Below are 24,489 nucleotides of genomic sequence, written 5' to 3'. Positions count from 1 at the left end.
AAGGAAGGAAGGAAAGAAAGAAGGAAGGAAAGAAAGAAAGAAGGAAGGAAGGACGAAGGGAAAGAAGGAAGGAAGGAAGGACAAAGGGAAGGAAAGAAGGAAATAAATAGGGAAGGAAGGAAGGAAGGACGAAGGGAAAGAAGGGAGGAAAGAGGAAGGGAGGACGAAGGGAAGGAAGGAAGGAAGGAAGGAAGGAAGGAAGGAATGAAGGAAGGATGAAAAGAAAGAAGGAAGGAAGGACGAAGGCAAAGAAGGAAGGAAGGAAGGAAGGACGAAGGCAAAGAAGGAAGGAAGGAAGGACGAAGGCAAAGAAGGAAGGACAAACGGAAAGATGGGAGGAAAGAGGAAGGGAGGATGAAGGGAAGGAAGGAAGGAAAGAAAGCAGGAAGGAAGGACGAAGGGAAGGAAAGAAAGAAAGAAGGAAGGAAGGACGAATGGAAAGAAAGAAGGAAGGAAGGACGAAGGGAAGGAAGAAAAGAAAGAAGGAAGGAAGGATGAAGGGAAGGAAGGAAGAAAAGAAAGAAGGAAGGATGAAGGGAAGGAAGGAAGAAAAGAAAGAAGGAAGGAAGGACGAAGGGAAGGAAGGAAGAAGGGAAGGAAGGAAGAAAAGAAAGAAGGAAGGAAGGAAGGACGAAGGGAAGGAAAGAAGAAAAGAAAGAAGGAAGGAAGGAAGAAGGGAAGGAAGGAAGGAAAGACGAAGGGAAGGAAGAAAAGAAAGAAGGAAGGAAGGACGAAGGGAAGGAAGGAAAGAAAGAAGGAAGGAAGAAAAGAAAGAAGGAAGGAAGGAAGAAGGGAAAGAGGGGAGGAAGGAAGGACGAAGGGAAAGAAGAAGGGGAAAAAGATGGAAGGAGGGAACAGATCAGGTCAATTGGATCACAAAGGGAAGGAAGAAGAAATGAGGACAAAGGGAAGCAAGGAAAGAAGGAAAGGAAAAAGGATTGTGGAAAGAAGGAGAGAAGGGAAGGAAAGGAGGAAGGGAACAGGAGGGTTAAATCGGTGTTTCTGTGATAATCCACCGTTTATTCTGCTTTAAGGAGGTGGTCTGAGGATTATCAGGTCAGCTGCTCCTCCCTGGGGGGGCAGCGTTCATTATCATGGTTTAAAGGTTTTTATTTCCTGTTTGTTCCAGAAAAGACAATTTTCTGACCTTTTGAATCCTGCTTTACTAAACTAACGTTGGAAAGAAGACTGGACTTTCTTTTTTTTTTTTTCTTAGCAGCGTTGTCTCTATTGGTATGGTTTCATCAGTGGTCCGACCCGACCAAGCCTTACAGAGGTATAGAATTAGACGACTTAGAAATAGCGTATCTTCACACTGATGGGCTCATTTGCTGTTGTGACTTTTGCGTATCCAGTTAAAAGCTCCATACAGGGGCTTTAAACTGGATTTTTTTAAATACTAAAATTACTTTTAGTCAAACAAGGCATGATTTTTTCATTTGGCCGGTGAAAAATATGTTTGGCCAGTAGATTTCTAGAGGTCACTATAGCCAATGGCAGATAAGGGAAAAAGTTAATTTTACAGCCTGGAAGACGACCTGAGAACCACACTGATCATTAAAATAATCATTCATCTTCCTGTCACCTCTGAAGTAAAAATACTTCAACCGTCCTAACCACTAAATTACTTCTTACATCTGAGAAGGAGGAGCTCTAACTGTCATCTGATCAATAAATGGAGCAATATAAATATAAGTGGAAAATAATTACAGACTAAAAGTGTCAGACTGATGTGGAGCTGTGAAATACAAATATACTGTGTATGATTTTACATATTATGCACAAACTTCACTGTAAATATTAAAGAGATACGCCAACATTCAGTCTTGCCTCACTCCCGAGTCCATGACCAGCAGATAGACACCATCCTTTCGACTGTGCGTGCAGTAACAAGGGAGATAGAGCCGTATCGCCCGTAATTAGCTTAGCTCAAACACTGGAAGTGTATAGGTAGTGTTAGCCTGCCTCTACCTAAAGTCACTAATTAGCTTAGCTCAAACACTGGAAGTGTATAGGTAGTGTTAGCCTGCCTCCTACCCGAGCTGAAATCAGCAGTCAGAAGCTGATTTCATTTTAGCTCTAAACTCTGTAAATATATCACTTTATCCACATTTCAAACATGTTTAGGTGAGAAAGTAGCCGTTTAGATCAGCAGTGTGTCGTTAATTTGTCTAAATACCAGCTGTTTACAATTTTGTTGGGACAAATTCGCCGTTACTCAAGCTAGCCGTTGTGACCAACGCACTTCCGGTTACTTTCACAAAATAAAACACCCGTTGCCCTTTACATACAGAAAACCATGAGGATAGAATTTGTGCTTTTACTTTGAAATAGGAAGCTAACCTACCCTCGATGTAGCTAGCTTGAACCAAAATAAACCGTCTTTGCTTGAACCCTCCGTTTTGACCGATCTGGTCCCGTTAGCGGCATTTGACCGCTCAAGATGCCTTACCGGAGAGTTTTGTCAGCTCTGAGACGAAGATCGGCCCGCCGGTTTCCGTTTAGAGTTGCTGAAGAGTTTCTCTGATGACTTTAGGTGGAGGCAGGCTAACACTACCCATACACTTCCAGCGTTTGAGCTAAGCTAATTACGGCGATACGGCTCTATCTCCCTTGTTACTGCACGCACAGTCGAAAGGATGGTGTCTATCTGCTGGTCATGGACTCGGGAGGGAGGCAAGACACGAAAAAAAAAAAATGTTGGCATATCCCTTTAAATATGTATCTATGTATGTTACATGTATGTAGTGTGTCTCTCTACCTGAGCGTCCTCCCTCAGGTCGGTGGCCTCCTTCAGCGGCGCGGCGGCCGGTTTGAAGACCTCGTCCACCACCTTGATGCCGGTGTGCCTCAGGCTGACGTACTCGCGGCCGCGCCGGCCCACCCTCCTCACCGACAGGCCGCGGCGCTGGGCCTTCCCGCCGCCGCGCCGGTTGGTGACCGCCACGTGGACGAACAGGCTGGTGTGGGGCAAGGGGTCTCCCGCCAGGCCCAGCAGGGGCACGTTGCGGTAGCCGGGCTGAAGGCACTCGAACGCCACGCTGTACTGGCCGATGAAGTCGTCGCCGATGTAGTCGTCGTCCAGCACCACGAAGCGCAGCAGGGCCAGCTCAGGCATGTTCACCTACACACACACAGAGAACATCTGGATCAACATCTGGATCAACAACCGGCTGGATTAACATCTGAATCAACATCTGGATCAAAGGCTGGATTAACATCTGAATCAACATCTGGATCAACATCTGGATCAAAGGCTGGATTAACATCTGAATCAACATCTGGATCAAAGGCTGGATTAACATCTGAATCAACATCTGGATCAACATCTGGATCAACAACCGGCTGGATTAACATCTGAATCAACATCTGGATCAACATCTGGATCAAAGGCTGGATTAACATCTGAATCAACATCTGGATCAACATCTGGATCAACAACCGGCTGGATTAACATCTGAATCAACATCTGGATCAACATCTGGATCAAAGGCTGGATTAACATCTGAATCAACATCTGGATCAACATCTGGATCAACAACCGGCTGGATTAACATCTGAATCAACATCTGGATCAACATCTGGATCAAAGGCTGGATTAACATCTGAATCAACATCTGGATCAACATCTGGATCAAAGGCTGGATTAACATCTGAATCAACATCTGGATCAACATCTGGATCAAAGGCTGGATTAACATCTGAATCAACATCTGGATCAACATCTGGATCAAAGGCTGGATTAACATCTGCAGCATCTGAATCAACATCTGCATCAATCTGCATCAACATCTGGATCAACATCTGGATCAAAGGCTGGATTAACATCTGCATCAATCTGCATCAACATCTGCATTAATGTCCGTATTAACATCTGGATCAATGTCTCAAACAACATCTGGATCAATGTCTCCATCAACATCTGAATCAACATCTGCATCAATGTCTCAATCAACATCTGGATCAATGTCTCCATCAACATCTGTATCAACATCTATATCAACATCTGCATCAATGTCTCAATAAACATCTGCATCAACGTCTCAATCAACATCTGGATCAACATCTGGATCAATGTCTCCATCAACATCTGCATCAATATCTGCATCAACATCTGTATCAGCATCTATGTCAACATCTGCATCAATGTCTCAATCAACATCTGGATCAATGTCTCAATCAACATCTGGATCAATGTCTCAATCAACATCAATCAACATCTGCATCAACATCTGTATTAACATCTGGATCAATGTCTCAATCATTGATATGTTATTCTGTATTTCTGTTATTACTGAATTTCCCAGCAATGGGATCAATAAAGTATCAATCAATCAACATCTGGATCAATGTCTCCATCAACATCTGTATTAACATCTGCATCAGCGTTTGCATCAATGTCTCAATCAACATCTGGATCATCTGAATCAACATCTGGATCAACATGTGGATCAATGTCTTCATCAACATCTGCATCATCTGCATCAACATCTGTATCAAAGTCCATATCAACATCTGAATGTCTGAATCAACATCTGGATGTAGAAACCGACACATTACAGCACCAGACACGATCAGAGCTGTTACCACCTGAATATTGATCAGAGCTCGTTACAACTGTTAGTTCACAGCTGTCTTCTTTCTTGTCAAAATGTCTCATTTCTAGTCAAAACTAATCTCTTTCTACTTAAAATAAGACTCATCGCCTAAAAATGAACTTGTTTTTAGATCATTTTCACTTGTTTCAAACTAATTTTAACTTGAAATAAGTAGAAAAATCTGCCAGTGAAAGCTAGTTTTTTTGTGCTTGTAATAAGAAAGAAAAACTTGCTCCACTATCAGATTTTTCTACTTATTTCAAGTGAAAATCTGCTAGAAAGAAGTAAAAAGTGTCTAAAACCAAGCTGCTTTTTAATGTGATGAGTCTTATTTTAAAGCAGAAGTAAGCGATCCGGTGGTTTTCGCTAATGCTGCGTTCCAGGCAGGCTTTTGAAACCGTAAATTACAGCTTCAAGTCACAACTTACGACTTTGTAGCGTTTCATGCAACCCACTCGTGTTTCTCCGACCTGTTTTACCGGTGAAAGTCACTATAACGGCCACTCGTAACTTCTGACCCGTGAACTCGTACCAGATCGAACTGGTACGACTTCACAGGTCGGAAAAACACGAGTTACGAGTTGCCTTGAACGCACCATAACAGTCCTCGTCCCTACGTCGCCACATTCACGGCGTCCCTTGGCTGCACACACAGCCCTGCATGCCGTTCTCTCTCCTCATTGGATAAAAACTGTAGGATACGATAAATGTTTTCTCCTTGGCTCAGAGCAGAGCAGAGTGACTGACAGACCCGTGTTTCAGACCAAACACTCTATGTAAGTGATTGCTGTCGGAAGATACAACTATTTAAGACTTATATTAACACAAATATATCACTTACTTCTGCTTTAAGTATAATGAGATTGTTTTGAATAGAAATAAGACAAATGTTCTTGGTAAGATGTTGAGTTTTTGCAGTGCAGCAGCAGCGATGAGTTCAGGGACCAGCGCTGCTACAACCTGTTACTTACATGTGAGAACACACAGCAGCACATTAACCGGAGCTCAGTGTCAGTGAACGCAGCGCAGCTCTGATCAATCTTTCATGTCTGGTCACCTGAGGAGCTCGCGAGGCGTTCGAGTGCATCGGTTCATTATTGATCTGCTGCTGCTGCTGCTGGTTTAGAGCTCGTTAACATGGAGCTTCATTAAACGATTAGAAGACCAAGATCAATTAGTCACAACGTTCACACAACAACAACGAGGCTGCTGCTGTTTTTAACGCCACTCACAGGATCAGTTGTTGTCGTTAATTACACGGTGCAGGTACACACACACACACACACACACACACACACACACACACACACACGCACACGCACACGCACACACACACGCACACACACACAGACACACACACAATGCAATTCATCTTGTGCAGACAGTAAAAGATTTCACAATGAAAAGCTAATGCCTTGTCTTCACACAGGAAGCAGGGGGAGGAGGAGGGAGGAGAGGAGGGGGGAGGAAGAAGGAGAGGAGGAGGAAGGAGGAGGAGAAGGAAGAAGAGGAAGTGAGAGGAAGAGGAGAAGGAGGAGGAGAGAAAGGGAGGAGAAGAGGAAGTGAGAGGAAGAGGAGAAGGAGGAGGGAGGGAGAGGGAGAGGAGGTGGAAGGAGGGAGGAAGAGGAGGAAGAGGGAGGAGAGAGAGGGAGGAGGAGGGAGAAGTAAAGGAAGAGGAGGGAGAGGGGGCGGAAGGAAGAAGAGGAAGTGAGAGGAAGAGGAGAAGGAGGAGGGAGAAGTAAAGGAAGAGGAGGGAGAGGGGGAGGAAGGAAGAAGAGGAAGTGAGAGGAAGAGGAGAAGGAGGAGGGAGGAAGAGGAGGGAGAGGAGGAGGAAGAGGAGGAGAGAGAGGGAGGAAGATGAAGGAGAGGAGGAGGAGGAGGAAGTGGAGGAGAGGGAGGGAGGAGAAAGAAGAAGAGGAAGTGAGAGGAAGAGGAGAAGGAGGAGGAGGAAGGAGGAGGAAGAGGAGGAGAGGAAGAGGGAGGAAGATGAAGGAGAGGAGGAGGAAGAGGGAGGAAGAGGAGGAAGGAGGAGGAGAAGGAAGAAGAGGAAGAGGAGAGGGAGGAGGGGGGAGGAGGGAGAACACACACACACACACACACACAATGCAGTCCATCCTGTGCAGACAGTAAAAGATTTCACAATGAAAAGCTAATGTCTTGTCTTCACACAGACTGGCTTGGGGCAGGTTTGTTTTCATTCTCTGTTTGAAATGATGAATTGTTGTTGTTGCTTTGTGTTATAAACTCCGCCCATGTGTGTGTGTGTGTGTGTGTGTGTGTGTGTGTGTGTGTATGTGCCTACGTGTGTGTGTGTGTGTGTCAGGAGGAAATGAACTCAAGCAGTTGAGACATCGATTCTCTCATGAATGTTGAAATTACAGTGTGCATGTGTCTGAATGTGTGTGTGTGTCTGTGTGTGTGTGTGTGTGTGTGTGTGTGTGTGTGTGTGTGTGTGTGTGTGTGTGTGTGTGTCTTTGTGTGTGTGTGCGTGTGTGTGTGTGTGTGTGTCTGAGTGTGTGTGTGTGTGTGTGTGTGTGTACTGCCACATCTGTTTCATTTAGACGTCGCTGTTACAAATGTTCTGCAGCGCAGCAGAGATGAAACTCTTTTGTTCCACTCAACAACAACAACAGACTCAGTGTCTGTGTTCAGCTTTCACCAGGTTCCTACACAATTTAAATGTCCAAATTCCAGACTTTTTCCAGACTTCTCAGTAAAAAATCTAATAATTTGTGATATTTAAGTTAATAGATGTGCTTTATATAACATCAGGCAATTAATCATTTGTTTTCATTATTCTGAATGAGTATACCATTATGCAACCAAATAATCTCCCAGAGATTGTAGCTACGTACAATATAAAAAACGCATATAAAAACATTAACCCAAATAACTTCAGATAAGATCAAACCCAGATAAATATTAAGATAAATATATTTCCATATATTATATTATAGTTTCCATTTTCCATACATTTCCAGACCTGGAAATGTATAAATTAAAATTCCATGCTTTTCCATACTTTCCATACTTGCATAGGAACCCTATGCATAGCTTTCACAGTTCGATCCTGAACCAGTTTCCATCATCACAGTGGAAACTCGTTACACAACAGGATCAGTTCAGACCTGCTCCTCTGATGCTGCAGCAACATGTTCTGGATTAAAACTCAGTTTATAATTTTATATATATATATATAGACAATATTTATTGTAGCTTTGAGCAAAGTGAAAGATCCAGATACTTCACATTACAGTCTGAGCTGAGGACGGATTTATAATCATAAACACTGATAAACAAGCTGCTCTCAGACACTGATCATTGATTAATGAGTTACTAATATCAATATCTGGTAAAAGGAGCCTGATAGTAACTGATTACTCTCTTTACTCTACTTACTATTGTTGTTGCTTGTGTGTCTTTCTTTTTCACTGATGTTTTTTTAAAGCACATGGAGGTTTGCTTTTGAATTTCGTTTATAGGCCTACCTTGGTATAAATGACAATAAAGGTATTCAATTCAATTCAATTCAATTCAATTCAATTCAATTCAATTCAATTCAATTCTTCAGAATAAAGAAACGTCTCATCTTCATCCTTTATGAGGAGACTCTTATTGTGAAGGATGCGGTGTCGGCGCTTGTTTCTCACTATTGCACCTGAACGCACCATTAAACAGGTCACAGGTGAGTCTCAGGTCAGTGGAGAAAAACCTCAAACACATCCTCAGAAAGGTAGGAGACTGAGGAGGAGGAGGAGGAGGGAGAGGAGGAAGAGGAGGAGGGAGAGGAGGTGGAAGGAGAAGAGGAGGAGGAAGTGGGAGGAAGAGGAGGAAGAGGGAGATGAGGAGGAAGGAGGAGGAAGAGGAGAAGGAGGAAGGAGGAGGAGAAAGAGGGAGGAGAAGAGGAAGTGAGAGGAAGAGGAGAAGGAGGAGGAGGGAGGAGGAGGATGAGGAGGAAGGAGGAGAGGAAGAGGAAGAAGAGGAAGTGAGAGGAAGAGGAGAAGGAGGAGGGAGGAAGGACAGGAGGAAGAGGAGGAAGAGGAGAGGAAGAGGAGGAGAGAGATGGAGGAGAAAGAAGAACAGGAAATGAGAGGAGGAGGAGGAGGAGGAGAGAGAGGGAGGAGAAGAGGAAGTGAGAGGAAGAGGAGGAGAAGGAAGAAGAGGAAGTGAGAGGAAGAGGAGGAGAGAGAGGGAGGAAGAAGAGGGAGAGGAGGAGGAAGGAGGAGGAAGAGGAGGAAGAGGGAGAGGGAGAAGAGGAGGAGAGAGATGGAGGAGAAAGAAGAGGAAGTGAGAGGAAGAGGAGAAGGAGGAGGGAGGAAGAGGAGGAAGAGGGAGAGGAGGAGGGAGAGAAGGAAGAGGGAGAGGAGGAGAAGGAAGAAGAGGAAGTGGGAGGAAGAGGAGGAGAGAGAGGGAGGAGGAGGAGGAAGAGGAGGAGAGAGAGGGAGGAAGAGGAGGAAGAGGGAGAGGAGGAGGGAGAGAAGGAGGAAGAGGAGGAGAGAGAGGGAGGAAGAGGAGGAAGAGGGAGAGGGAGTGAGAGGAAGAGGAGGAGGAGGAGGAGGAGGAGGAGGAAGATCCTGAACTGGGCCAGAACCAGAGGGACTGAAGGTGACGAGGTAGAAAAAGATTTTAACTTTAAAAAAAAAAAACATGGAGGACGAGCTGAGACGTTAAAGAGACAAGTCACATTTCTACTGACTGTATGTTATACAGTATATTATATTACATTACATTACATTATATTATATTATATTATTTTATATTATATTACATTACATTACATTATATGATATTATATTATTTTATATTATATTATATTATATTATATTATATTACATTACATTATATTATATTATATTATTTATATTATATTATATTATATTATATTATATTACATTACATTACATTATATGATATTATATTATATTACATTACATTGTATTATATTGTATTATTTTATTATTTTATATCATATTACAGCTAAAAACCTTGACAGACCCTCAGCTCCATGTTTTAATCCACTCTGACATGTTGTGCAGATGTGCTGCTAAAAACCACTCCAGATGTTTTTAGCTACGCACTTTGAATAAAACTCGATATTGGTGAGTGACCCAGTTTGAAACACTTCAATCTTCAGTGACAGGAGGACTGAACACACACACACACACACACACACACACACACACACACACACATGCAGGGCCACATTAATGTGACTGTTGGAATAATATGGAGTGTGTTGTGGAGCAGGAGGAGACGTCTGGTGATGGATGGAGGAGCAGAGAGCGTGTCGCACAGACACACACACACACACACACACACACACACACGACCCCTACGGCTCCCACTGCACTGTTAGGAAGTGTGTGTGTGTGTGTGTGTGTGTGTGTGTGTGTGTGTGTGTGTGTGTGTGTGTGTGTGTGTGTGTGTTACTGTGAGTGAGGACTGAGTGTTGGAGAGAAAAGCTGAAGTTTCATGCATGGCCACATCAGACAGACAGCTCAGTGGCCTCTCTCTTTTCTCTTTTCTCTTCTTCCTCCAGCAGCAGCAGCAGCTCTCTGACAGTTCATTCAAAGAAGAAAACGTACTATTATTATTATTATTATTATTATTATTAAAGGGATAGTTATACATTGTGGAAAATTGGCCCCATTGTCATAATCCCTATAGTCATAGCAGTAGGTTCGTTACCTTTAATTGTCGGTGCAAGCTGTTTTTAGAACGGCGGAGCAGAGCCGTGAGCTGCTCAGAGCTACGCTACGGAGGCTCATTATGGGATTTCTTGGTTTCCCTCATCAAACTCATCAAATACACAATCCAACAACTCCACAACGTTCTGGTGGACAAGTTGTGAGCTGCACATTCACCACGCTATGAGATAATAACACAACGTTACCACACAGAGTTGTTGTAGAGGGAAATTCATGTAAAACCGCTGATGCGCGTTGCCTTCAGGGACAGTTTTTCATCAACAGTCTCTGTATTTCCCTCTAAAACAACTCTGTCTGGTAACGTTGTGTTATTATCTCATAGCGTGGTGAATGTGCAGGTCACAACTTGTCCACCAGAGCGTTGTGGAGTTGTTGGATTGTGTATTTGATGAGTTTGATGAAGAGAAACCAAGAAATCCCATAATGAGCCTCCGTAGCGTAGCTCTGAGCAGCTCACGGCTCTGCTCCGCCGTTATAAAAACAGCTTGCACCGACAATTAAAGGTAACGAACCTGCTGCTATGACTATAGGGATTATGGTAATGGGGCCAATTTGCCCAAATGTTGAACTATCCCTTTAACACATTTAAAGGTAGAAACACCTTTAGAGTCACATCCAGGCCAGAACCACTCCTTTAAAAAGAAGCCATCAGTTGCTCTAATGCAGCTTTAAGGCATAAACAACATAATCCCCCAATAAAATGAAATTAATATTACGTAATATATATAAAAAAGAAAAAACATCTACATAAGAGCGATTAGGATGGAGAGTGAACATCTGAACGGAGCTTAACTTTCCAAAAAAAAACCTCAGCTGACCATAAAATAAAAAACACTTAAAGTGATTCAGATGTTTCTGCTGCACGATGAAAACATGTTTTTCGTGTTTTTAGTTTGTCCAGGTTCACTCTGAGTTTGTTAAAATCACTACACACTGTTGAGCATTAGATAATCATCGCCAAACACTGTATTCATCATTCATAAAGAGTTCTTCCTACACTGATATAAACTAGTCTGTAATTTATAGACACAGCTCCAAATGTTTAACTCTAGATCAATAATCTCATCTATAATATACTTAATTATTGTATATTCATATAAAATAAATGTTGTATTCATTCATAAATCAAGTATTATATCAATGGAAAACCAGTTATTTAGGTTGTCAGTGCTTCATTAGATGTTGTTAAGTGCAAAACATTTTATATACAATAGAACTAGTGTCAGTGTAGGAAGAATGATTTATGATTTATTTTTTCATAACTTACAGTCACTACGCACTTTATTTTTATACACACAGTTACACACATTGCACATTTTCTACTTTGCACTGAAGTCAACACTGCCAATTTGTTGTTGTATATACTTTTGTACATCACATTTTATTTTATTGCTATTGTTATTTTATCACGTATAGTTTGTTCTTTATATTCTTATACTATATGTTGTTATCGTCACTGTGTGTCTGTGTAATGCTGCTGCTGCACTGTAATTTCCCAGTTTGGGATCAATAAAGTCTATCTATCTATCTAATTGAGGAATTAAACACTGTTAAACTAACAATTAATAGTGTGTTGTTATTATAAAATAATTAAAAATGTTTTTTTATAACAATTAAGTGAGCCAAGTTTCTAGAAAGGAGAGACCAACATATTCTTCCTTATCCAAAACCTACTGTACTGCCTACAATACCCACAATCTTTGGTAACAATCTTTTGGTAGCTGTTGCATTAGTAACAGCTAATATGGATCCAGATAAAATAATACAATCAGTCTGCAGTCACAGATTGAGGTTATTAGCAGCTGAGCCCCGACGTCCTCTTCACTGTCTAGAAACCAAACGCAGAGGAAACACCGTCACACCTGAGATACTCTATAACTCCCTGTGAGTGTGTGTGTGTGTGTGTGTGTGTGTGTGTGTGTGTGTGTGTGTGTGTGTGTGTGTGTGTGTGTGTGTGTGTGTGTGTGTGTGTGTGTGTGTGTGTGTTGGTCACTGTGCCAGAGCCCAGAGGACAAATAATGAAGATTTATGAGCTCAGACTTCAACAAGACTGAACAACACAGTATGTTGTCTGGTTGTGTTTGTCGATAGTCACAGTCTGTGTGTTTTCTTACACATTTGTGCTTCCTCTGTTTGTGTTAAAGCTCCATACAGTATAAAGGTAGATGTTTGTGTTAAAGCTCCATACAGTATAAAGGTAGATGTTTGTGTTAAAGCTCCATACAGTATAAAGGTAGATGTTTGTGTTAAAGCTCCATACAATATAAAGGTAGATGTTTGTGTTAAAGCTCCATACAGTATAAAGGTAGATGTTTGTATTAAAGCTCCATACAGTATAAAGGTAGATGTTTGTGTTAAAGCTCCATACAGTATAAAGGTAGATGTTTGTGTTAAAGCTCCTTCAAAATAAAGGTAGATGTTTGTGTTAAAGCTCCATACAGTATAAAGGTAGATGTTTGTATTAAAGCTCCATACAGTATAAAGGTAGATGTTTGTGTTAAAGCTCCATACAGTATAAAGGTAGATGTTTGTGTTAAAGCTCCATACAGTATAAAGGTAGATGTCCATGTGTAGTGTGATTATAAAGCAGCTCTAGGTTCTATATTAATACTGTGAAAGTATCAAAGCCTCAGTCCACAGAGAAATGCACACAGCCTGTATTCAGAAACTGAGCCTTAAAACCAGCCGTCAGGACTTCCTGTCACTTTGTGATGTCACAACTAAGCTCCGCCCCCTCACCACCTGGACCCAACATCCATCCAACAACAATGTTGCAGGATTTGGTTTCTCTGAGTGTTTTATTCTAAAATCTGCTCTGTTTTTAATTGGATCAGAAGAAACAGAGCAGAATCTGTTCTTGTTGTTGTTTAATTCTTCAGTTTTTGACACCGACTCAAACCAACAAACTCCAATAAAGTTTCTTGAGACAAAACAAGAGAAGGATTATTGAGAGGATCTGAGCCGTGAACAGAGTGAGAAGAAAAAAAGAAACTCATTATATAACCACAGATGGCTGCAGGACTGAGACAATATGGTGTGTGTTCAGTCTGATGTCCCAGCTCAGACCACCATGATGAACCACAGAGTTTAAACTGCAGCTCCTCCTCCGACTCAACAACAACCGGCTCAGAGCTGCGTTCAACAGCAGCAGACACACTGTGGACCCGTCTATCACATCATCAGACACCTGAACACACAGATAAGAAGACTAAATGACTCACCACACGCTGCTTCCCAATGACACGGCCACGACTTCCTACCGCTTTCTACTAGAATAACCAGAGCTTGTTCAGTTTGACCAATTTTCGAATGGCTTGTCATGATATTTATTGTTGTTTAATTAACTTTCATTCATTCATTCATTCATTCATACCGCCCGAATAATTTTACAGTAATCTTGTACTTTTCTATGAAAGTAACACTATAGTAACATTAGGTAACCCTTTACTTTACAGGCCGCTAATTTTATGATAATGTCAAGATATATGCATCAAAATGTCTAGAAATAGCCTAGAAATAACAGTCAATTTAATCGTAATGTAGAGAAGCCAAGAAATAACGATTGATTGCGTAGAAATAGTTCAAAAAATGTAAGAAATCCAAGTTTAAAGCTTTATTTGCCACATTCTTAAAGGTAGGGTGTGGAGTTTTGTTTGTTGCAGTTTGTAATCAAAACATTGAAACTCGGCCCCTCCTCCTCTTGGGCTCAGCTGTGTAGCCTCCTGCCCCAGACAGCAGCGGTTGTCATGACAACAAAGGAAAGAAAATACGGTCCGAGAGAAGAGCTGGAGCCGTGGGCCGATAGCCGACCGTCACCAACACCGGGAGCCTCCGGTGTTGTGTTGTTATGCTGCTGTGGTGAGCTGGGAAGACGGTGTTAGCGGCGGATGCTAACTGCTACCGCTAGCCAAAGTTAGCCTCGAGCTAGCTCACTACAATGGCCCTAATACTGTACTTCGGGAATCGGTCCGCGGCTCCAGCGCTTCTTTCGGACTGTATTTATTTTTACTTTGTTGTCCTGACTGCTGCTGCTGAGAGAGAGAGACGTGCTAGCTGCTAGCACTCGTTAGCATCAGAGACAGCTAGTGCAGCTAGCAGCCCTGAGCTACTACTCTGCTGCACGTAGCTTCACCTGAGCTCTGTCATTGGCTGGAGAGAAAACACAGACTCTCTCGCTCTCCACCCAGAAACGTCCACGTGCACAACAAAACAAAGCAAAAAACCAAAATACATGTTTTTTTGTTTTTGTTCATGTGAATTGAACGCGTTGTCTCCCATTTGTATATTGTGTAGAAACAGCCCAGAAATAACGGTCAATTGCAACTTAGGACTTGGTGGAGAAAAAATTCAAAGCATAAAAAACACGTGTTGCCTTTGCCTAATTTCTTTTCTTTTCTTTTTCTTTTCTAATTAAGAGTTATGAATAGCTTTTCAGTGCCGATGACTGGATCACCATCTACAGCAGCCAGAGTCAGAGCTAGTTGCCTGACCTATTATGGCCGCCTGTGAGTAACGGATGTGGTTCAGTGACAAATAGACCTAAAAAAAAAAAAAAAAATCAAATACCAGTAAGTGAAAATAAATAACTGAATAAGTGTTTTAAAAGCATGCATCAGATTTGTTAAAATGTTTTGTATTCATGTTGGTTTTATGTAATTTGAAGTGAAATTTGCACAATTTTTAACAAAGTAAGACTGAATGCCCTGAAAATGTCAAATGGTGTAACCAAAATAGATATTTAATATTTCACCCACCTACAGTGGATTTAAGTATACTTTCTTCTGAAAACATTGAATTGAAATAATTTTTTTTTGCTGTATTTCTATATTTGAATTATAATGCATTTTAGTTTAATGCATCACTGGGCAGGACGTATCCTAAAAACACCAAATTTTTTCTATATAGTGTGACAAATTATGTAAAATTTGTCACGAAACAAAGTGTTAAAGTGAATAACATTTATTCTACATTTGAGTTCAGATTTATTTTCCTGTATATAGTCAGATTTTAGTTACACCACTTGACTTTGGGTTGCATGATCAAGTCGTTGACCCATGCGTGTCGTCCAATCGGCCCCCCTTGCACCTGAAGCTCCAGCTGATCCAGGATCAGTTTTATCTGACTCTGATGAGTCCAGCAGCAGCAGCAGCTCCAGCTCCACTCTGCTGTTTACAACTCTGTCTCCAACTCATTACAACTCTGATCCGCCGGCTAATCCTCCACCGCCGCTGCAGCCGAGGCTCATGGGTATTGTAGTGTTTACTGTGGCGTTTATCCGCAGCGACGGGGCGACGACAACAACACTGGTCGTTAAACAAACATACGACTGCGATGAGAGTTGTGTTAAATGGAAAACGGTCTGTTTGTGATGATGATGTGAACTGATCCAGATGTTTGTGTCGTCACGGTTACCCCCTCAAAGAGCCACAAAAGGAGTTTTACACTCTCTTCTGTATAAACACAGACAGACAACAACAGTTTATGATGAAACATTAAAACTGGTTTATAAAACTTTATTCACACACTGATACTGACGACTTATCAGTGTGTGAATGTGAGCAGCAGCTATGAATCACTTACAGATGTTTGAAAGGAACATTATGAACAATAAACAGACGACTTTTCATATTTACATTTTTCTTTTAAAATGTTCATTAATATGTTTTGTCCCATTTCTAAATAAATAAACTTGTAGACTGTATTAATACAGTTTACAGTTTTTATTTATTCATTCATTCATGTCCAACACTTCCATTTTTGTGCACAAAAGGCAAAACCTTACTCCGGTTCACTCCCATACACCCTCCATATGTGCAATAGATAGTTTCTTTTCTGCCTTACAACAGAATCAACACTCTGTATATATAAATTATATTCTATTTTTGTACATAACTGGATATACTTTTTGGTACATAACTGTACACTGCAAAAACTGCTTCTTTCAAGCAGCTTCTTTCAAGCAGATTTTCACTTGAAATCATCTGATAGTGGATCAAGTTTTTCTTTCTTATTACAAGCACAAAAACTTGCTTTCACTGGCAGATTTTTCTACTTATTTCAAGTGAAAATTAGTTTGAAACAAGTGAAAATGATCTAAAAACAAGTTCATTTTTAGGTGAAGAGTCTATTTTTAAAGTATTTTTTTTTTTGGCTTTTCATGCCTTTATTAGATAGGACAGTTGAGAGTGTGACAGGAAATGGGAGGCAGAGAGCGGGGGAATGACACGCAGGATAGGGCCGTCCGACGCGGGACTCGAACCGGGGCCGCCTGCAGCGAGGACTACAGCCTCAACACATGGGGCGGGTGCTCTACCAACTGAGCTAAACACCGCCCCGAAGAGTCTATTTTTAAGTGGAAAGAGATTAGTTTTGACTAGAAATGAGACATTTTGACAAGAAATAAGACAAATATTCTTGGAAAGATTTTGAGTTTTTGCAGTGTACAGAATGTCTCTTTCTCTCTTTAATTTTCTATGTTTGTTTCCTTTAAAGCGTCAGGACTGGACTATTTCCTGGTGTGTTTAATGTCATAGAGTAAAACCTGGAAGTGTCGTGTGAACAAACACTCACATATTTATTCATATAGTCTCTTTTCTCATATATATGATAATATAAAGCCGTATCTTTTTATATTTCACTCATATTTATCTTGTCTCTTTGTATTTTATATCTGTTTACCTTCATTTTTAATATCAATCTCTACATCTACAACCTCTTCATGTTCTCTGTTCTCCGCTGCAGCTGCGACTCTCCACCTGAGGATCAATAACTCTTCTGATCGAGCCTCAGACTGCAGGACAGTTTGTCTCATATTTCAGGTTTTGAGTCTGATCCCTGAGGAACTCCATCACTCTGTGAAACTGTATGTGACAGCATCATTTTCTCCATCACACGGTGACGTCCCGTCTGTCAGAGCCCATGATGGACGGAGCTGCAGACGTCCGGGGTCTTTATATTCAAACTGTTTTCAGAGGAGAAGGAAGAAGATCAGAGGCCGTGATGAGCAGCTCATCTCCTGTCAGTCATGAGGAGAGACTTTTGTCTTGGCCCCTCACAACTTGCACCTGTCGGACGTTTTGTTTAAAGGGACATTGTGTAACTTCTCCTGTTATCTATTCATGAAAATCGATTTTTTTGGTTCTTCAGTCTGTTTTTCATTAATCATTATAAAACGGAAAGGTGAAATCCGGCGATCTGATTGGTTGTTAACCGTGGTATAATGAGCATATAGACCGAATCTCCTTGTTGTTTACGTTCTACTTCCGGGTAGAAAACCAGCACGTAATTTGAATGAGATCAATAGTAACGAACGAGAGTTTAGCTATATATCATATTTTTCAGGCCCTATCACCGTTTAGACAAATCTGAAATGATTGAAGAAACATTACTATTTCTGTGTGTGTGTTTTGTGTTGCTATGTGTTGTATTTATTCAGTTTGGGGGAATCACGGTGTCTAGAAAGCATCAGTGGCTCAGCTGACAGGGACAGCTAACGGTAGCTAAGCTAACGGCGGTAGCTAAGCTAACGGTAGCTAAGCTAACAGCAGGACGTCAGCTGTTAAAACCCTCCCGTTGTGGGACACGACATGAAACTACTCCAGTTAGCTCAGTCATGTTGGAACTCAGATATCCGCTGGAGAAAATATTTTTTCATGGAGCGTTTATTGAGTCACTGAGTTATTAAAGTTAAACAGCTAGCTAACCGTTAGCCCGGCTATGATAACCATGACTAATTACAAAAATGTGCACAAGTAAATAGTAATGTTTGTCCAATCATTGGTTTTATAGACTTTACAAACATCAGATTAGTCTAAACGGTGATATAGTGACATGAAAAATTAGATACATACATATAGCGAAACTCTCGTCCGTCACTATTGTTCTCATGCTGGTTTTCTACCCGGAAGTAGTTGTAAACAACAAGGATATTCATCATATACCACGGCTACTATTCTAAAGCCTTATCACAGCGTAGGCTATCACTCCGCGTCAGGCACGTATGACTGGTATGAATGGAAGTTGTTGTCTTGTATCCATGACAACGGACTGCAGGAGGAGTGGGTAAAAAAAAAAAGAGAGAGGTCTGTTCTGTTCTCATTATTTAACTCTTTTTGATTGGCTGCTGATTTTTTTTTTTTCAGCTTCTCTTGTTTTGCTCTTTTTTTTTCTTTCGATCAATTCATTTACTTTTTCGGCTGCTGTGTTGCGGTGTTAGGTCCTTCCTGTCTTGTGCTGTTTCATGTCTTTACTGCAAAAACTTAAATATTTCCTAGAATATTTGTCTTATTTCTTGTCAAAATGGTTTAAAACTAATCTCTTTCCACTTTAAATGAGACTCATCACCTAAAAATTTACTTGTTTTTAGATCATTTTGACTTGTTTCAAACACATTTTCAATTGAAATAAGTAGAAAAATCTACCAGTGAAAGCAAGTTTTTTGTGCTTGTAATAAGAAAGAAAAGTGTGTCACTTGTTATGGCACAATAAAAAAAGAAAAAAAAAAGAGTTATTTTATAAGACATCAAACAATGACATCACTGTTTCACCTGTTCGGCCTCATGATGCGTTCAAGGAGCACAAGGAGGTCAAATTCAAAATTCCTCTGATTGCAGATATCACACACACGTCACGGGGCTGCTCGCTGCTTTTGTGGAGGTTCATCATGTCATCACACACACACACACACACACACACACACACACATAAAGTCACACACTCGTCAGCCGTGGTGTGACCACAGACCTCAGATCAGCTGTGACAGGTTGTCATCGCGGCTCAGCCACAGTAACACAGGAGTGTGTCAGAAAGAAGCCAAATCAGCAGCGCCGCAGGCATCAAACCTGCCATAATGAAAAAAAAAACCCACTGCAGATGTGCGTCTATTCATGGAGCTGCTCATTTTAAGTCCTCATGGTCCTGACCCCCCCCAACACACACACACACACACACACACACACACACACACACACACACACACACACACACACTCTCCTCCTCTAACACCACCACCCGGCTCTATTTTCATGCAGGTGCAAACCAGACAGACGGAGAGTCAGAGTCACGCAGACACTTCTCCAAAAAAACCCACATAAGCCTCTTTTATGTTGTTGACATTTCCCTCTTTTCGTTTCCACAAATGCACATTAAAACACTATTTTATGCAGTAAAAGCAGTCTGAGTGTGTGTGTCGGTGCAGATTAATGAACGGGTCCCGGCGATAACAACATCCATCGTCTCTGAAATATGATTCGCAGCTGCAGTTCCTCTCATACGTTTTTATAATAGCACCGTGTGTGTGTGTGTGTGAGAGTGAACCGACCTGTCTGAGGTCTGAGCCCGTTTCTCTTCTGAGAAAATCTCCAAACAAACAATTTAGATTAAAAAAAAAAGAAAATTGAAACAATATTTTGAGTCAGTAAACAGGATTATTATGAGGAGCTGTCATGCAGCTGTTATGTAAATGGCTTAAACAGGCGCTCGCTTTCCCCCACTATCCAACATACACAAGTGAAAGCAACCTTTTCATCACTTAACCTATTTTCATAATGTTGTTCTGTTCAGGATATTAATGCATTAATCAGTCTGTGTGTTCTGCTGTGTTTCTGTAATACTGTTATCTTTGTGACCTCCAGCAGGAACCAAACCCACCCCGACACCACACAGCAAACTCACACTGATCAATACCCATATTGATACTTGTTCATGTAAAAAGCAGCCGATGCTCCAGCTTGTACAACAGAGAAATGTGTCAGGAATTATCTGGTGATGGGTTTTTAAAAGGCAACTGCATTTTAATTATCACCAAATAAACAAACATGACCAAAATTAATTATCAATATCAATATTCTCTCTTAATTAACACATGCCTCAGCCTGTTTAAACACATGGCAGCTTTAGATGGAGCAGAGACGCACTAACAGCAGGATATGAACTGACTTGTGCTGGAGTTGTAACTATTGATTCTATTGAGACAACGATCAATACTCAACAGTTTGGCGATTGATCAGTCTTCCCCTTCCACCAACCAATGAAATGTAGCTAATGCACAACGGAGCTGCCAACACTCACCTGTACCCTACTCAGAGCCTTCGTCAAGTTTCACATTATCAATAAAGTTTTACTGGATATAGTGGGGATTATCCACCACTTTCTGGAGAATGAGGCTGGGTGTCGCCATGACACTCCATTCCACCGTTAGCTACTGTATTGTTGATAGCATAGACTGGTTGATAGACATTGGCCGTGATGAATTTTAATGAGAACAATACGGACGAGGTTTTAGCTTTATGTCACATTTTCACGTCACTATATCACCGTTGTGACTACTCTGATGTTTATTAAGTCTATAAAACGAATTGTTGAACAAACATTTTAGATTAGCTGGGCTAACTGTTAGCTGTTAGCCGTTAGCAGTGTCAATAAACAATAACTCAATAAACGGCCCATGAAAAAAATATTTTTTCCAGCGGATATCCTAGTTCCAACATGACTGAGCTAACTGGAGTAGTTTCATGTCGTGTCCCACAACGGGAGGGTTTTAACAGCTGTTAGCTTAGCTGCTGCCGTTAGCTGTCAGCAGCAGCAAAGCTAACAACTACGATAACCATGACTAATTACAAAAACGTGCACACAGAAGTGGTGGTGTTTGTTCAATAATTCGATTTATAGACTTAACAAACATCAGATTTAGTCAAAACGGTTTTGTGTGACGCAATGGATCATGGGAAAATAAAGTGGTGGATAGGCTACGTGTGCGTGTGGTCGTACTTGAAACTCGAAGGTCTCGTCGAACAGCGGGTCGTCCTGGTTCTGAGCCGCGGTGCGAGTCCTCTGCTCGGCGCAGTCAGCCGGGACGCCGTGCAGCTCCAGGACCACGTAGGGGTCGATGACCTCACCTTTGGCCCCCGAGCCCTGAGGCTTGGGCAGGTTGTGAGCACTGATCACCTGCAAAGAGACACACAAAGTACATAACTCGTTATTTTATCACTTCTGGAGACTGAACAGTGAGTCGCTATCAGGAAGTGATGAGACAACTGGGCTAGCTGATAGCATGCTAACTTCAGTTTTTTCTACTGTTGCTAGCTACTTCCTGGTTTGTGCAGTTAGCTAGTTTTCCAACAGGATCACAATGTGATGATTGATGGGAGAGAAATAAAGAAAAACTGGATCATGTGAGAAGTTTAGGTAGAAAATGTCTGTAACTGATCATTTAAAAAAAACACACACACACACACACACACACACACACACACACACACACACACACACACACACACACACACACACACACACACACACACACACTGACACTGACAAGTAGTATTTGGGTTATTCTCTGAATTTGGTAAAATTTGGGTTGTCTGATTTTTGAAAAAAAAAAAACGATACATGATAAAATATTTGATATTTTCTTTTAGATTTTTATATTGTTTTGGTTAAAGTAGTGAGGAATATTATTATATTAACAAAAAAAATGAGCTTAATTGCAATTTTTATTTGTTTTAAATTCAATGGAATGCGTTTCTGGTCAACGGGGACATACACATTTGGATGTCATCTAGGCCTACTCCTTAGCAACCCATAAACATTTAAGTATTTCTATTGTTTTTTGTGTTTAATAATCCAAAAACACGTCAATCCATCAATTTATGGTTTTAAAATGCAAAAAATATGTTACTTTATTTGGAAATCTTTGAGGTAAAACTGAGGGATGCAAAGTGCACCACATTCAGAGAATCACCCTAAACTACATTGCAAAAACTCAAAATCTTTCCAAGAATATTTGTCTTATTTCTTGTCAAAATGTCTCATTTCTAGTCAAAACTAACCTCTTTCCACTTAAAATAAGACACCTAAAAATTAACTTGTTTTTAAATAATTTTCACTTGAAATAAGTAGAAAAATCTGCCAGTGAAAGGAGGTTTTTTGTGCTTGTAATAAGAAAGAAAAACTTGCTCCACTATCAGATTTTTCTACTTATTTCACATGAAAATAGACTTGAAATAAGTAAAAAGTGTCTAAAAACAAGCTACTTTTTATGTATAACTATGTATGTATATGTATAAATATACATATTTTAAGTAGAAAGAGATTTGTTTCGACTAGAAATGACATTTTGACTAGAAATAGGACAAATATTCTTGGTAAGAGTTTGAGTTTTTACAGTGTAGAAACACTCAGGTAAAGTTCAGGTACAGCACTAGAAAAGATTCAAAATCTTACCAAGAATATTTGTCTTATTTCTAGTCACAATGTCATTTCTGGTCAAAACAAATCTCATTATACTTAAAATAAGACTTATCACATTAAAAAGCAGCTTGTTTTCAGACACTTTTTACTTCTTTCAAGCAGATTTTCACTTGAAATAAGTAGAAAAATCTGATATTGGAGCAAGTTTTTCTTTCTTATTACAAGCACAAAAACAAGCAGATTTTTCTACTTATTCCAATTGAAAATTAGTTTGAAACAAGTAAAGAGATTAGTTTTGACTAGAAATGAGACATTTTGACAAGAAATAAGACAAATATTCTTGGAAAGACTTTGAGTATTTGCAGTGAGCAACATGTGAACTGGCCCTTTAAGAGCAGAAATGGCGGCGTGTTCACTTCACCTTGATGCGTAGCGTCTGGGGGGGTACGCCGGGGACACAGCCCTGCGTGTGGGCGCTGAAGTAGGACACCTCGTCCCTCATCACGGCCGGGCGCAGCACGTAGCCGCAGCCGCCGTTCTGCGAGAAGCGGCCGCGGTGCAGGTCCAACATGGCGCCCGGCGTCTGCTGGTTCAAGGCCACCAGCTGCACGCCGCCCTTCCAGTAGCCCTGCGGGTTGGGGTTGCTGCTGTCCAGGCGCACCGAGCTGGGCCGCACCCGGGTCAGCGTGCGCTTGGTGAAGGTGACGAGGTCCTCGGGGCTCTCGCTGGTCAGCCGGCCGCCCTCGCCCTCGCCCAGCGAGCACAGCGTCCAGTACGGCGGCTCGGGGGGCAGCGGCGTGCCGGGGGAGGACGGGCTGCTGGGCGGCGACTGCTGCTGATGCTGCCCCGGCCTCTGATTGGCTCTCTGGGTAGGGGTGGGAGAAAAAAAAAATCGATTCACATAAATATCGCGATATCTTTTTTGACGATTTTTTAAAAGGGACAACGAGGAGTTTCTATTTGGTTATAAAAAAGTCTCACGTTAATGTGGATGAATCTACGCTACACTGCAAAAATTCAAAATCTTACCAAGAATATTTGTCTTATTTCTAGTCAAAACAAATCTCATTCTACTTAAAATAAGACTCATCACATAAAAAGTAGCTTGTTTTTAGACACTTTTTACTTCTTTAAAGCAGATTTTCACTTGAAATAAGTAGAAAAATCTGATAGTGGAAGTTTTTCTTCCTTATTACAAGCACAAAAAACTTCCTTTCACTGCTGGCAGATTTTTCTACTTATTTCAAGTGAGAATTTGTTTGAACCAAATGAAAATGATCTAAAAACAAGTTCATTGTTAGATGATGAATCTTATTTTGAGTGAAAAGAGTTTAGTTTTGACTAGAAATTAGACAAATATTCTTGGAAAGATTTTGAGTTTTTGCAGTGTAGCCTACCCACACTTGTTAATGGGCTCCATTTTAGATAAATATATGGTTTTGTCTCTATGGTTATTTTGTTATTATTAGTGGTGGTGGAAATGCTGGGCGAGCCGACCAGCGTTTCCTTACTTTCGGTTTCGTGGCGAGTCATGAGAATAACGCCGCCTAATCACCGTTTATGGTGGGAACTACGACGGTATGTGATCGTCTTCCAACCTCTGACTTTAATTCTTGATGAATGAAAACACGAGTCTGTCTTGCGCCGGTCAAAGAATTTCACGGTGCGGAGGCTCATAAATGTAGTGAGAAAACACTTCGCTTTTCCAAAACTCCTCGTTGTCCCTTTAAATATTGTGCAATGTGCATTTGTTCGCCTTTTTTAACATACAGAGAGTCCAGGTTTTGAAAAGGGTTTAAGTTCACTTTATAATGGAGTGTGTTAATTTATAGGTTCCTACAGTATTTGTGTGCAGATAAATGTTAAAAACAAAACAAAACAACGACATCCAAAAAATCGTAGAAGAATCGAATCGGGAGAAAAGCATATCGTCCCACACTGCAAAAACTCAAAATCTTTCCAAGAAAATTTGTCTTATTTCTTGTCAAAATGTC

General features: G+C 41.0%; 1 protein-coding gene across 1 annotated transcript in view; it reads right to left on the bottom strand.

The window, feature by feature from the left end:
* plcl1 (phospholipase C like 1) overlaps positions 1-24,489 on the bottom strand; it is a 163,058-nt gene that overhangs the window by 14,020 nt on the left and 124,549 nt on the right. The window contains exons 8-10 of the mRNA XM_085765054.1: positions 22,917-23,360; positions 21,074-21,250; positions 2,762-3,124 (exon numbers count right to left, since the gene is read on the bottom strand). Coding sequence (XP_085621180.1) covers positions 2,762-3,124; positions 21,074-21,250; positions 22,917-23,360 — 984 coding nt within the window. The remainder of the gene's footprint in view (positions 1-2,761; positions 3,125-21,073; positions 21,251-22,916; positions 23,361-24,489) is intronic.

The sequence above is a fragment of the Trachurus japonicus genome, chromosome 21, assembly GCF_045865225.1.
Source record: "Trachurus japonicus isolate A0001 chromosome 21, Traja_1.0".
Lineage (NCBI taxonomy): Eukaryota > Metazoa > Chordata > Actinopteri > Carangiformes > Carangidae > Trachurus > Trachurus japonicus.
This window is presented reverse-complemented; position numbering and strand designations above follow the sequence as displayed.